The sequence below is a fragment of the Papilio machaon genome, chromosome 10, assembly GCF_912999745.1.
Source record: "Papilio machaon chromosome 10, ilPapMach1.1, whole genome shotgun sequence".
Taxonomy (NCBI): Eukaryota; Metazoa; Arthropoda; class Insecta; order Lepidoptera; family Papilionidae; genus Papilio; species Papilio machaon.
Window position 1 is genome coordinate 7818075 of NC_059995.1, and position 15419 is coordinate 7833493.

Below are 15419 nucleotides of genomic sequence, written 5' to 3' on the forward strand. Positions count from 1 at the left end.
CTCGCACAGAAACAAAGGCCGCCGTCCTCAGGGATTCTAAACCTTTAGTTTGTTTGTTTGCATAATAAAAATTTTATGGGCTCCGTTAGAAGGATTACCGAAAAGGTTAATTATTGGTTAGTTCGAAATGAACAATCGAAACGAATATTTGAAAGACGGAAGTGCAGGCATTCATCTATTTTATTGCCGGCTTTCCGATAATTAATTTTTGGTTTTAAAATATTAAGCAAATGAATTCTTCACTTCTCGAAATTGAACAATAGAGCAAAGTAACAGTTACTCCGAAACAGAGGAATCAGATTCTGTTTTTTGATTTTTTATTATTAGATACTTGTCTAGATTTTTATTTTTACTTGTATTATTAAATCTAAATAAATGATTTATATAGTAATAACTATATTTTATAAGTTGGTAAATTTTCTTTCACTTTCAAATAATTCATGTAAACCGCACTTAATACAAAAACGTTTGGAACCTCTGTCAGTAGATAAAGAGGTCATTGTACGAAATTCTTCCTGCTCCGCGACCGGACTATATCTCGTTTTATTAACTGTAATGGAGACATTCATTTATTTAGAAATATCATCCCGAGAAAATATAACTATAATATTTACTAATACCCGAAACAAAGTTGTATATCGCAATTTTAACATGTCATAGGATCAGCCACAATAAAAGTAAGTGTTTATTTCGTACGGCACAAGAATACACGTAAAAAAAGTTAAATCTACGCACTACAGCAAGTGTTTGGTACAAAAGAAAGTTTTCACTGTTTTTCTTGTTCAAACTTAATACCTAAACTGATGAGCAATTTCGTATCTTATGCATAATAATATTGTCTAGACAGAGATGCAGAGCTGGGCATTAACTCGTTAATCCGTTAATCGTTAATTAACGAAGTTAACATTTTGCTTAACGGATTAACTTTTAAGTTAACTTCAAAAAGTGTCAACGCTTTTGTTAACTTCCGTTAATAAAAGTCCGTAAATCGTTAAATTAGAAACTTGGAGACGTGCTGTCATTTTGTTTAAATTACGCGAGACGCCACGCTCCTAAGTTCAACTATGTTGGGCGACTGTCGGTGACTCAAATGGTGAAAGAACGAATTAATAATTGATATATGTGAAGTTCGCGTGCAAGTGTGATGCATCAGAGCGTTCGGGAAAGACGTGACCAACAGGACAAAATTAAAAGAAGGTTCGAAATAGTATATTTCATTACGAGTATATAAAAGCACGAGTATGTAATAGCCCACATTCCGAACGCTCTTCGTCCCTGCAATACGCCACTTTTTGAGCAATTGTATTAAAACACTTTTTTACTCGTGCTTTTTCTTTAGCTTTTCCAAACTCATGCGTTCTCTTTCCCAACTGTCAAAATAATGTCTATTAAAAAAAAAAACAACCACGAAGTTTTATAAAAAATAAATCATTGAAGTTTTTATGATTCATGCAAATAAGCAAATAATTTCTAAAAAGAAGTTCCTAATTTGTTACAATATCAGATTTAATGACTTGATTCAATGAATTAGGTTAGGTTTCATTTTATTTCATCTCATTAAATTTTATTTTCATTTCATATCAATAAAAATAATCTATTGAAGACTTTGCCGTTTGGGCATAGTTCCCTTTGCCTACCCAGAATGGGTGAAGAAAACAAAAAAAAATCTCTGTTTGTATTCTTTTACGGTTGGCACCATTTTTCAAACATTTTAGTTAGTTGAGTTTACCGTGTTTTTATTATTCTATTAAGTTGCTTTATTTTTTCGCAACTGTATTAAAAATAGTTGTTTAGTACACGTGTGGAACTGTCATTACAACTTGTTCCGACTGTTCCGTCACGTTCGGCTGCGCCTCGGCTCGGGTAGACATTTGTCGAAACTCTTTGCAATGACAAGCTTTCCACACTCGTAATGAAATATACTATAATGCATTTATACTTGTCTCTAATACTAATGTGTACATTCTATAAATGTATAGTCAAATTAATATTTTAAACAAATGTCGCCACACTAACTGTGAAATTAGTATGTATTTTGATATTAGTAGTTTTGGTATGGTTAACTGTTAACGATTAACTTTAACTTGCGTTAAATTTTCGAGAATTTAACGCTTTAACGATTAAAGAAGTTAATTTTTTAATTAACGAATTAACGATTAACGAAGTTAACTTTTCGATTAACTGTGCCCACCTGTGCAGAGATGAAATGGACCAACAAAGCCTGTGTTATTGCTTGCATAATTTTTTGAAAAATAACAGGCTTTGTTTATAAATAGTATAATTTTAACAAGGACGGTGTATGGCCGACCGAAGTGGAATTCAATGAGTCAGCATTGGGAGCACGATGGTGTCTCCGGGGAATTTAGGAGCACCCTTTGTCTCAACAGGCGAGGAGACAAGGACGACAAGGAGTATTGATATTATTAAGCACTACGCTACCTGTTCTCTACGACTGTGGTTGTGGGGTACTTGTTAACGTTGCCTCTTTGCAGTCTTTGAGGTAGGCGACGGAGTCTAAGATCTGCCGCTGGGAGCTGGAAGGGCCGGGCGCCCGACAGAATGGCGTCGATGGCCCTGAGGTAGCGGATTCGGAGGAATACGTCACCTTGGGTCACATTTGGGTCTATGTGAATGTGAGGCGTCTTTATGGAGGAGATCCTTCCCAGGGACAGGGCTTGCCTTAGGTTGGCGGAACATGGTTTTTAGTTTTATTGATTCAGACATAATCCGATCTTACCTCTCTCCCACACCCAAGGTCAAATATGCGTAGGCATTTCCAACGCAATAAAAAAATCCATACACATTCGCTATTGCTGTATTTCAATAAAAACAAACATAAATAAGATCCGTTACGATTTATGGCACCCGAAAGGCCATTTTGTGATTTAATTAAAACATTTTTTCTCCTTTATATCGCAGACTGACTGTAATATATTACAGAAATCAACCTTTACGAGGTCGAATCAAATCAATTTCTGTTTTGTAAATTTGTACCACGAAAGTATTTGTTATAAACTGTTAGTCATCGCAATTTTATGGAACTGGAAAGTTCAAAATTATACTGGGATGCATCACCTTTACCTGACCTGGTTCCTAGATAAGCAATAACGGCGACGAGACGCGATACAATTTTTAGTCACCCCATTGTTAAGAGAAGCAATGCCACTTGAGGGAACTTATCAATATTTATATTTATAATTTATAAGTACAATTTAAAATAATAATCTAAGAATAATTGTAAAAAAAATTTATTTCATTGACTATAAACTATTTACATACATTTACAATAATTTTTTTCATAATGATTTTATTTTTCTTATATAATTAATAAAACTGTACATATTTATACAAACATCATCAAAATTTGTTCTTGTTTTGGATTCTTTTCAAAATTTTGAAATTAATAGATTCAACAAAACTGTTAATATCTAACACTACAAATTTTAAATGATAAATATGTTCTCTATCTTTATTTCTTCAATCCTCTTATTCTTAACTCCATTTCTAGATAAGCTTTCATAGATGGATCATCCACCATGTTCATTATCTTCTCTATAATCTCTGGTCCTGCATTTTCCATTTTTGAAGTTAATGCTTCTGCCCAGACAATGAACACACAGTTGGCACATCCTGATTGACAGCAAGCAGTGGGTGGTTCATCTAATGATGCCTGAAAAAAATTGTGCTTGTGGCCAGTAGTAAAAAAAAATGTAATAAAGTCCATCAGAATCAGTGTTGTCAACACTACGGCAATTACCGTGTTCTACAACTTTCAGCCCAACAAATTAGAAAAGTGAATTCCACAGTTTTTGGAAAATCCACAGATATTAATCGATTCCACTTAATAAAGTGTTCACTTTTAAATACTAAGAATATGATTCCGTAAATAGCTTCTAAATGAAAAACAAGTAAAAGTGGTCATTGATTCACAATGATTTGTACCGGAAATAATGAAATTTATCTAAAGTGTCAATGCTTAAGAAAGTAGTGCTTTTTATAAAAATGAAGGACAATTTTCAAACATTTCAATAATGTTAAAAACGTTAAAACATCGCATTTGGCGAATGTCGAAATTTTTTCCCATTTCTAAGTGATCATGGGTGATCTTCCATACAAACATAGCTTTTTAACACAATGTGCATGGCCGGGTAAAAAATTCAGTGGCAACACTAACCAGAATACAATAGGAATCCTACATTTACAAGAATAGTCCATCTTGTGTTATGTCTTCTATTAGGACTACAACTACTGTATTACTGAACAATTAAAGATTTCCAACATTTCTGATGTGTTTATTCTAATTAATGCTAGCTGTTATAGCAGCAAAAAAAAAGAGACGTTAATATGCAATAAAAGAATGAATTAAAATGGAAAGTTAAAATGAACTGAACAACCATACTTACATTCTCCTTGATTCGTTTAATTTCAATTTCTTTTTCATCATTAGTTACTTGAGATTCGTTTGTGCACATAAAATTATATCGTTGATGTCTCCATAATATTGGTATAAAACTTCTCAATCGTAATTTCTGAAAATTATTTTTCCTACATATAAATACCTAAAACATAGATTAAAGGTGTAAAAACGCACTTACATGCATAGTGATTTCAATTTACTAGCGTAATTAAGAGAAGTATTATAAACATTACTCAAAATTTAAAGTACTTTGTATTTATATTATTAAATTGTAAAAGTAGGAGATTTTGTAAACTTTTTTTTTCTCTAATATTTTGGCTGTTTTTGACAACTGATAATGGGTGACAGACTGACAGATGTCATAACATTTGATTGATGAATTTTTTTCTCAAAATCGTAATTTCTTAAAGAATTAAATAAAAAAGCATAGTCTTTGTATAGACGTGAAAATTGTGATGGAAGAATGAATTTTGCTGTTTTCTTTGAAATAATGATTCATGTTTTGTTTTGTACCATAGCTAATGACCAGCATATAGAGTTTTGTAGCTGTCGCCAACCGGAAACATTTTGTCCGTCAGTCATTTTTGATCTATAGTCTTATGTTCTATAGATTTTAGAAATTATTAGTTCTTTGGTTTATACGTTTATTAATTTTGGTGCTATTTTTTAATTGCAGTGATTACTGCTGTTATTGGTGCACTTATTTCACATTATAACGTGAGTTTTGTTTGCTTATTTTCTGTAAAAGTGTGTGGAGGACTCCTGCATCGCTAGTTCTAAATGACTATGCCGATTAAAATGTTATTGAGACAGAGAACCGGTGGAGCATGCGTCAGTGTCGCTGCACTCTTATAGATATAAATATCCTAACGCCTCATAAACTACTGCAAATCAAATAATTTTTCAATTAAATTATTACATGAATAATAATATTTTATTAGATTGAAAGGGCGGTTCCTTGTATCACCACGTTTGCGGTAACCACAGATCAGCGCTGATAATCATGTCTTCCTTATTGATCACTATTAGTCATATAGTGTCACAATAGTTGTTTGAATATTAAAACTAGAAACCTGTTTGAAAAGTAATCTTATGTCACACTTAATAATATATTTAATGTGTTTAAAATATTTCACAATCTAAATATTATTTACGAATAAATATATTATAGTATAAAAAATAAGTAAATCAAAGCCACATTACAATCACAGTTACATTGTACATTCTTTTTAATACAATTCAGCTTTTGAAATCATTTCAAATCACAAAAGAGTGTTTTTATATAAAGCATCATCAACCTGCCCTTATCCCTATGGAGGGTCGGCACACTATGTACTACTCCTCCATACATCTCTATCAGCCATCATATCTGAATTTACCCCCTTCTTACACACTATCCATTCATACTTTCTTTGGTCTTCCTCTACCTTTATAGCCATCCAAATTCAATCTTATTACTATAAAGTAACATAGGTTATTTTATCTTTTTATTTATTTATCTAACTAAAGCTTCTAAAGTTCTAACTTTATCAATCTTTTTGTAGACTTCCTAACATGTCTGGTGAACCTGAAGTAGCACGCACTCCTGAAGGTGAAGAGACGGAAGAAGAAGAAATCAAGTCCTCATACAGGCCACCACCAGAAAAGACTATTGAGGAAATTTTAGCAGCAGATCAAGAAGATGAATCATTGAGAAAATACAAGGAAGCATTATTAGGACAGGCGCAAGCAGGAACAGTTATTGTTGGTAAGTTTTGTTAGGAATTTTTGTAGTAAAATCATCATTATCCTTTCTGTCTTTATCCCACTCTATGTAGAGATTTATTAAGTTTTTAAATTTAAAATAGATCTTTTCATTTCAGTTGTCATTACTAGTAATTAATCATATTACCTCATGCATCCATTTTATCTTAGACCTCTACTTATATATTCAAAATAAACATATAAAATACATAATAAATGTATTGGTTTGGGTGTTTGATATTCATTAATCTTACTAATATTAATGTGAATGTTTAGATGTATGGATGCTTGTTTGAAGTTATCTCCAGAATCACTTAAGGGATCTTGATTGAAATTGAAATTTGGCATAGATGTAGATGTCGAACACATAGGCTATTTATAAAGTATTTTTTTAATGCCGTGCGGACAGAGTCGCTGGAGACAGCTAGCCCTATCATCATAATCAGCCTGAATTTGTCCACTGCTGCACATATGCCTCCCCCATCAACTGCCACAATGACCGGTACTGTGCCGCATTCAGTGCACTCCCGCAACTTTGACCAGGTCATTGGTCCAATATTATTATCAAAACAGTGATATGTTAGGTTTACACTGATTTATATATTTTTAATTATAAAATCAATATACAAAATGATAGATATTTAATACTATTGTTACAGTTTGTTTAGTTCTATTTATAGACATTCACCCTTAACCTACTTTGCTTGAAATACCGGATTCATTTAATCTGCAACCGTAGATTTCTGATGTAATCTTAGTTATTCTAGGAATAATATGAATGATATAAAATATTGTAATTCCTATAATTTTTCTCTAATAAAATAAGTATTATTATTGAAATAATAATTAGCTAGCTGTCGCCCATGACTCTGTTCGCGCTGCATTAAAAAAACTATAAGTAACCTATGTGTTCTGCCAGACTATGTTCCAGTGAGTCGTTCCGAAGATACCTTAAAACAAACATCCATCCATCCATCTAAACATTCGTATTTATAATATTAGTAAGATAATTAGAATAATTTTAGTTAATCAATCATTTCTGAATTGCACAAAGACATTTGATTATTTTTTTCACCATATGAAAATTTCTAATCTTATCTATATATGTAAAAGAAAGTCGTGTTAGTTACACCATTTATAACTCAAGAACGGCTGAATCGATTTGACTGAAAATTGGTGGGCAGGTAGCTTAGAACCAGGAAACGGACATAGGATAATTTTTACCCCGTTTTCTATTTTTTATTCCGCGCGGACGGAGTCGCGGGTAAAAGCTAGTATATTATATAGCTTTCTGTTCAGCCTATTTTCTTTTATTTAACAATCTATCAAATTGCCCGAATAAAACCAGGATAGGTAGATTATTAAATAGTTTGTAATATTTTTTAAAAACTTCTATACGTCAATAATCTAGACTTTTCAAATTATAATACAAGTATTAAGTTATGTTTGTAGCTGCATTATTTTGTTTACAAAACTTGGCTCCAAAATATTGGTATAATACATTTACTAAATTATCAGACATTATCTGTTGAGATAACTAGTTGTGTGATAAGTGTTATCAGTGTTGCATCAACTCCTACTTTTTATTTAAACATGATGTGTAGTTGAGTTTGACGATTTAATCAGATTGTCAAAATAAATATATATTTCTTTATGGACGGGTTGACTGGTGACCATGATCACATAAAACATGTGTGAAGCTGAAGCGATACCGCATTTCATCTAATGAGTGCATGATGTAGGCCTTAGTCTATATTACCTTCCTACCCTTTTCTTATAAGGAAATGATGTGATGGGGAAGTGGATTGGGCTGCATAGCATAGCATAAATGCATTTATGATATCAAAAATAAGGAATAAATACAAAGGTGAACTTAATTCTTCATTAACAGATCCGAATGACCCTCGGAAGGTGATTGTGAAGAAGCTAGCACTCTGTGTGACGGAGCGGGATGACCTTGAGCTGGACCTCTCCGGGGACCTCACAGACCTCAAGAAACAGGTGTGTAATTTTAGTAGATTTTTATACATACTTTTTTGCATATTAGGGCAAACAGTACTTTAGATTGTGTGGTCCGGTCCAAACAATTAAGAAAATATTAGATGTTGTAGTTAAATAGTACAGGATGGGTTAGGCTATATATAAATACATACATACATACAATATTTGTATATTATATTCAGTGTTTTGATATGTTGATGTGCTTGAAATATTTTCTAGATTAGATATGATATAGTACAAGTCTATTGTCTTAAGTTTTGGTTGTCGTAGTACCTTTTTTTGTAACGAAGTTCCTTATCTTACGAAAAGTTGTCACGACACTTTTTGCTATAGTAAGTATGTTAACGACGAATGAGCGCTACTTCACCATGGCAACGACGTGACAATATATAACGAAAATTCATAGAAATAAAATGTACTTCTTGTGAAGACTTAAGTTTTTTATTCATAGAATAAACATTGGTTCCTTCACTAATACTAAATAATCGAAAGGAACTTCGTTCCATCCGGGTGTCCCTTGACACCTCTCACGTTTTTTATAAAACGTTATGTTTAAATTTCCGTTTAATTTATGTAACGGTCTAATATAATTATTTTTATTTTTAATCTGTTAATTGTCGAAGTAGACAGGTCTGGTGATCTTCCTGACAGTTGCTATAATATACGTCACTTGATTTTAACCGTCTGCGTCGTTCACAATTACCGAGATGCGATACGAATTCACTGCGTTTGGCTTTTGTCCAGCACAAATCGTGTACAGGATGTTCTTTTCCTATGTGTTTAAAGATTACTTTGTATGATGTAAAACTAGCAAAATACTCTTTGGTTATTTTAGGATCTTCTGTATTGATTTTTTTTTTAAATTAATACCGTGAGTTTTAACAAACTATATATTCGTATAAAAGACGTTGTGGTCTCGAGATAATTCGTATACAGGCGTTTGACATTTTTCTAGGTTTCGCCTATTAGCAGGAAACTACTACATTACTACTAAACTACTAATTGCATGTGTTTATTGCTCTATTTTCCCCATAGGGATTTTTCCTCTTAGTCACAATTTTATAATTAATAATCCCTACCCTTTTAAAGTTTTGTTATAAATTTATGTATTATTTAATTGTTTCGTTTACAGAAAGATAAATATTACTAAAATACTGAACCAAAAACAATGTGATACAAAACATTTTTTATTTTAGTTTTAATAGACGTGTGATTGATAATAACCGGAATTGTTGTAAACGTCTATTGATATTTTATCCTTAGTTCCGGTACAATATTTTTAACATTGCCACTATGTTGTTCGTGTGAGATTTTATATAAGGCTAGGCCCTTTTTTATATCGGTACAATTTTAATAATACAAATTCGATATTGTATGTAGGTACGAAAAAGAAATATTCATCTTGATACTTGTTCCTCGTTTTAAAAATCGAATATTAAAGTGACAGCAAAACCATGTTATCCGTTAAGTCCTATCTATTTATCTCACGACCTCGCAATCAGAGTTCTCAGTTTCCGTATTTTACATTACAAAGGCTTCGGATTTTTATAACACGCTGTGTACAAAGAGCCATGACTAACGTCTGGTATAAATAATTACTGAATGGCACACGCCTCGTTCTTGTTAATTTGATTTTGCGTACCTGTGATGTAACTATGATTTGTAGAAGATAATAAATGACATGTAATAAATATTGCTATGTACATGACACTTTATGATTTTGTGTCATGTATTTTAGTAATGTGTATTATAGAGACGTAGAGAAATTAATTGGAAAATGAGAGATGGGAAGGGAAATGTATCTTTTGCTTCGTACTTTATAACCACTGCAGAATAACTCACGCAAAAACATTTTATTTATCGCAAAGTGTAGTCATGTTAAATTAAACATTTAACTGTGTGTTTTTGAGACCAAAATCTCTTTTTAAAATATATTGTTTTTGTTTTGTCAAGAAGATATATTTTATACGGATATTATGGTCTCAGAAACCCACGGTAAGGTAAATCTTGAGCGTTATTAAATGGATAGTTACTCCAGAGTAGTTTTATTTGTGTATATTTTCAAACTCTGTATTACTTTTTTTTTTTAAATCAATCGTTGATTTGTTGATTTTTATTTAATTTTCAGGTGTTTGTTATCAAAGAGGGTGTGCAGTATCGGATAAGGATCGATTTTATTGTGCAGCGAGAGATCGTGCACGGACTCAAGTACGTGCAGAAGACCTACCGCATGGGAGTGCCCGGTAAATACAATAAGTTCTTATAATTTGTTTTATACTAGCTGTCACACGCGACTCCGTTCGCGCGGATTAAAAAAACTTAGTGCCTATGTGTTCTTCCAGAATATGTTCTACATCTGTGCCAAATTTCATCAAGATCCGTTGATCCGTACCGAAGATACCTTCAAACAAATCCATCCATCCATCTAAACATTCGCATTTATAATAATAGTAGGATTTTACTAATCTTAGTGGTACTGTTGATAGGGTTTGTCTCAAATGGGGATTATATCGACCAAATTGGTGAGATACTTTTAAGAGTTACGGACGAGAGATGTATCGTTGTCTAGTATTATTATTGATTAAAGGTAGACAGCGGTCGCTTCGCCATTTCGGCGAATTCAAGTGGTCGTTCGCACCATGTTATAATAAAAAAAAGTTTTTTTTTTATATCGACAAATTTGAATACTCAAAATAACTATTATTTAGTATCAATAACGTACTATTAGAGTTGTTTTTGTTTCACGCATCGAATACTGGACAGCGCCCGGTACGTACAAATTTATATTCACATCTCGTTGCGCTATTAACATCGCTATAAATATGCGCCTGCGCACATAAATATGTCTCGTGTATTGTATGCAATGAGGTGGACTATATTCGGCGATTTTGTCACTTGTATAACGTTTTTAAGGTCTATTGTCGCATAACAAGGACTCAAGTTCATTCGGACATAGAAAACCTATGCATTAAGATCGTTAGAATAATATTTGAAGTGATATAAACCATCTTGATACTTGCTATTTAAAAAATATTTAATTAGAACAGTAGAGATTAGAACAGAACAGTTTCATTTTTTCTTTTTTGTAATGTTCTATGTCTTTAGTAGGTTTTATATATAAATACTAGCTGTCGCTAGCGATTATGTCCGTGCGGAATTTAAAAAAAAACGTAATAAGTAGCCTATGTGTTCTTCCAGACTATGTTCTACATCTGTACCAAATTTAATCAAGATCTGTTGAGCTGTTCCGGAGATACCTTTAAACAAACATCTATCCATCTAGACACTCGCATTTATAATATTAGTAAGATAAATAATAGAAACAGCAGTAACAGCTTGTTTTACTATATGTAGCAGGTGTTTTTTTTTTGCAATCTATGACAACTGTCAGTTTTCCTGTGTATGAAAGAACTGTACGTCTTTTTTTTTCGATCTTAGCTTCTAATGTGCATATTAAAACTAATACATTACAGACAGATAAGATTTATTTTCGATATTCCAGTGGACAAAATGACCCATATGGTTGGCTCGTATCCCCCAAAGACCGAAATCCAGTCTTACACCACTCCGCCCGAGGATGCACCGTCTGGTCTCATGGCGCGTGGCTCCTACACCGTCAACAGCCTCTTCACTGATGATGACAAGAACATCCATCTCCAATGGGAGTGGAGCTTCGAGATTAAGAAGGATTGGAAGGATTAGAATGACATAAAGAGATCAAACAGGATTGGACATTAGGTGAGACATTTTGAACTAAAATACACAGGCGATGATTCCGTTTTGTACATTCTGTATGGAATTTTGTAATGTCCAATTCGGTTTGTTAGATGGCGGGATTGCAACGTAAGTTAACATATGTGTAAGGATTAAAAGAATTTGATACTTGAAATGTGACAAAACTTTACTAAGTTTGTACTTATAATCCTTGGAAGGAAGAAATTTAAAATATGTTTTTTTTAAATAAATTAAAAAAATATCAGTTTGATTTATAAGTTTATATAACAAGTTACCCGCAAATTAATTTGAAAAATTCCAGTCTCAATCATCTTTAGTCGTGCTAACTAACATATGATTGGTAGTTCATATTTGTAACATGCATTTTGCGACAAAGGAATTTAAACTTTAAAACCATAGAAGTATGTATCAAAATAACTGATGTAGTGTGAAAATTACAGAATGATTAGACGTGATTATAAATAATAGAAACACTCGTACATATGGACGTCCCTCTCATTCTCTTTGAAAGAAGGGAGATTGTAATATTTTTTGCAATAGTTGTGATTCCGCCATCTAAATAATAGTGTTTGCTGACTGAATGAATAGCATATTGTCTAGAATTTAAGAGTCATTAGATATCAAAGTCCCTTTTTATTCAAACCCGGGAATTAAAGCATTTTTAGTATGTAATTTTACATTATTTTCTTTCTAATGGGTGATATTTAATTGCACGTTATACATGAAAGAAAATTTTGTTACACTTTTTTAAAGTAATTGAACGAATGGATGAATATTAAATTTGAATTCAATTAAAGATAATGCGGAAAAAGCTATTATAAAAAAAAACGCACAGGGTGTGATCATAGATGAATTATTACACGATAAATTTATGTTAAAATTTAACCTAGAGTAAACTGATGTTGGATTTTTTGCATAATGCATTTAGTAATAACTTGAGTTGAAATGTTTTGTTTGAAAAAAAAAAAAACATATTATTAGAATTGTGCTAAATTACTTATTTTGATTAATTTTTAGTATACAATTTTTTTTTTACCGATGTGTGGTTAAATATCATCCTGTATATCTGTGCAATTGATTGAATACGATTTACTAATATACATTATGTATGTAGAATAAAATAAACACATAGTGAAAATAACTGCATTTTTACATTGATTATATATTAAAAAAAACCGATTTTTATATACATGTTGCATCTGAAGAACAATAGAAATTCAACTGCAGTGACAATAGGATTGTGTATTAAATTTTGATAAAATTTTCAATTCTGTGAAGCAAAGAAAGTTTTATTAAAAAAATATTAAATTGTGTATTTCGTGTTTTTAAAAATTTATTTCAAAATCCCGTGAAAACTTGATAATCTGTCATGGCGTCTGTTACGTCATGCCGTGATGTAGAGCAGAATTGTATGCCCGTATGTTGTTGTGGTACTGACTTGCATTGTTGTACTGTACTTTGGAACTATGAAAATCAACAATGACTATGTCGTCGTCCACGGCGTGACGTCACACTTATAGTGTTTCGTATCACGTTGCTGAATGTCAAATTTGTACGATATGAATAAAAAAAAAAATATCTTAATTTTTTGGTCATCTTTAAGAAAATTAAACATCAGAAACCGAATTTCATACAAATTATTTACCTTGTACACAAGTCAATTGTGTTAATACATATAGTCGTCTCTGTTTTGTCAATGAGTGTGAAAGAGATGGTGATATGTAATACTATTTTTATATCATCCACAAAATAATAGGATTAGGAAGGAATTTTGTAATCAAAGACAGAAATTGAAATACAAATTCTGTTTTTTTATACAGAGACAATGGAAATTATTCCTAAATTTTTCATAAATACCTCCATTTTCTTTAAAATCAAAACATTTACCTTTTATATTCGAATAAGTGGAACAGGTCAATGACCTCTATTTGAGTTCACGCTTTTTGATCAAAAAAAAAAATTACTTCATAAGTAAGCTTATATTGCAATAATGAAAGACAATATAAATAATAAAATAATGTGCTTCCTCTTTGCATGTTGGTCATTTAGGCATTTTTTTCTTCTATTAGTATGTCAGTTTCTATATACATTTAGTTCTGTTTTTTTTTTTACTGAATAAAACATTTTATAAGGACTTTTATATAACTAGAATAGATTAAATTTCAATTTTTTTTTAAAATGAATAAAAATTAAACTTTTTACAAATATTTCACGTAGATTTGTATAAAGTTCTGTCTGATTATTTTCCTTCCTTTTATTACTGTCTCTATTTTATTCCTATGTCACTTTTATTCCTCCCACCTTCTTTAACTCTCCATTATATAACCTGCAATGATAACTGAAAACTTTGGTATAGAATTTACGTTAAAATATATTCCGACGAATAATAAATCTAGACCCAAACTAGTTCAAGTCAGAAGTTATGATCACTTGTTCTAATTCCCTTGATTCCACAATTTTTTTTACGACCAAGTAATAAAAACTTAAGACCTCCTAACAATGCTTCGAATGCTCTACGTAGTTGACAGTTTGCAGACGTCTCTGTGGCAGTTTGCCTTTACTCTGACTGCTTGAGGCATTACTTATATGGTTGTAATGATTAATTTAAAACTCTTTAAATAATGTCTCTTCAGTCGGTAAACATTCTTGTATTCTCTTCATCGCACAATCATATTTTAATTCAAGTTAAAACAACGTTCCCTGGGCGATATTGTCTCGTTAACATGTGATAAATTATACATGGCTTCCATTGAACATTAATATCTAATTATATACCGTAATTTATTTTTGAGAACACTTTCAATTTACATATTCAATGTTTCCTAAAAGCTCAATGGATTCGAGGTAAATCAGTCTACAGTACGATAGGTAGATGTATATTTCTTAATATTTTCTACCTTTTTGTATAAATACTAAAAAAATATAGTATTTAAAAATTGAATGCATTGAAATTCTATTTTTTAATAATTCACATATAGCTTGTAAACACAAATAGTGCCAGTTATGTAAGAGTTGGCAATAAAAAAGTATTATTGTGCATTAAATAGAAAATTTAGAACTTAAGCCTGCAAGTACATTGACCCTTCAGATATAATATGGCCGTATGGGTTTAGTACGAAATAAAGACCTAAATATTACGTATAAAGGGTGCAGAGGGGTCTATCACGAATATTTTCGTGACAGTTCCTAGAACGTATTTGTAACATCGACAACATTCTTACGAGATTTGTTGTACTTTTTAGACGCTGCATTTTTAAAACAAATTTTGTCAACGACGTTTTGAAAATGTTTTCACCAATAATTCTTGAAATTTTCGGAGGCCATATTGAGTAACGTTTATTTACAATATTTAGGTCTTGATTTGGAACATGGTTTAGGGCTAAGAAGCTTCTGCTTGGCGTGTGTTGAAGATAATAAGGTGCTTCAGTATATCGCTGGTGCTCCACGCCGGTATCGGACGGCTCACAAATTGTATTTAAGTAATTTTAATGTACTGAACTTATCGGTACAGTCAGATATGTTT

At 31.7% G+C, this 15419-nt stretch overlaps 2 protein-coding genes across 2 annotated transcripts; one reads left to right on the plus strand and one right to left on the minus strand.

Annotated features, from left to right (window-relative positions):
* Nucleotides 1-3433: 3433 nt before the first annotated feature.
* LOC106718174 (oxidoreductase-like domain-containing protein 1) lies at nt 3434-4682 on the minus strand. The gene is made up of 3 exons (XM_014512184.2): nt 4596-4682; nt 4404-4529; nt 3434-3670 (listed from the first exon to the last, which is right to left on the minus strand). The coding sequence occupies exons 1-3, from the start codon at nt 4599-4601 to the stop codon at nt 3470-3472; spliced, it is 333 nt and encodes a 110-aa protein (XP_014367670.1). The 5' UTR covers nt 4602-4682; the 3' UTR covers nt 3434-3469.
* Nucleotides 4683-4990: 308 nt separating this feature from the next.
* On the plus strand, nt 4991-12101 carry LOC106718117 (rho GDP-dissociation inhibitor 1). The gene is made up of 5 exons (XM_014512122.2): nt 4991-5134; nt 5962-6164; nt 8052-8161; nt 10290-10404; nt 11664-12101. Exons 2-5 carry the CDS (start codon nt 5972-5974, stop codon nt 11861-11863), a joined length of 618 nt encoding a protein of 205 aa, XP_014367608.1. The 5' UTR covers nt 4991-5134; nt 5962-5971; the 3' UTR covers nt 11864-12101.
* The last annotated feature ends 3318 nt before the right edge of the window (nt 12102-15419 follow it).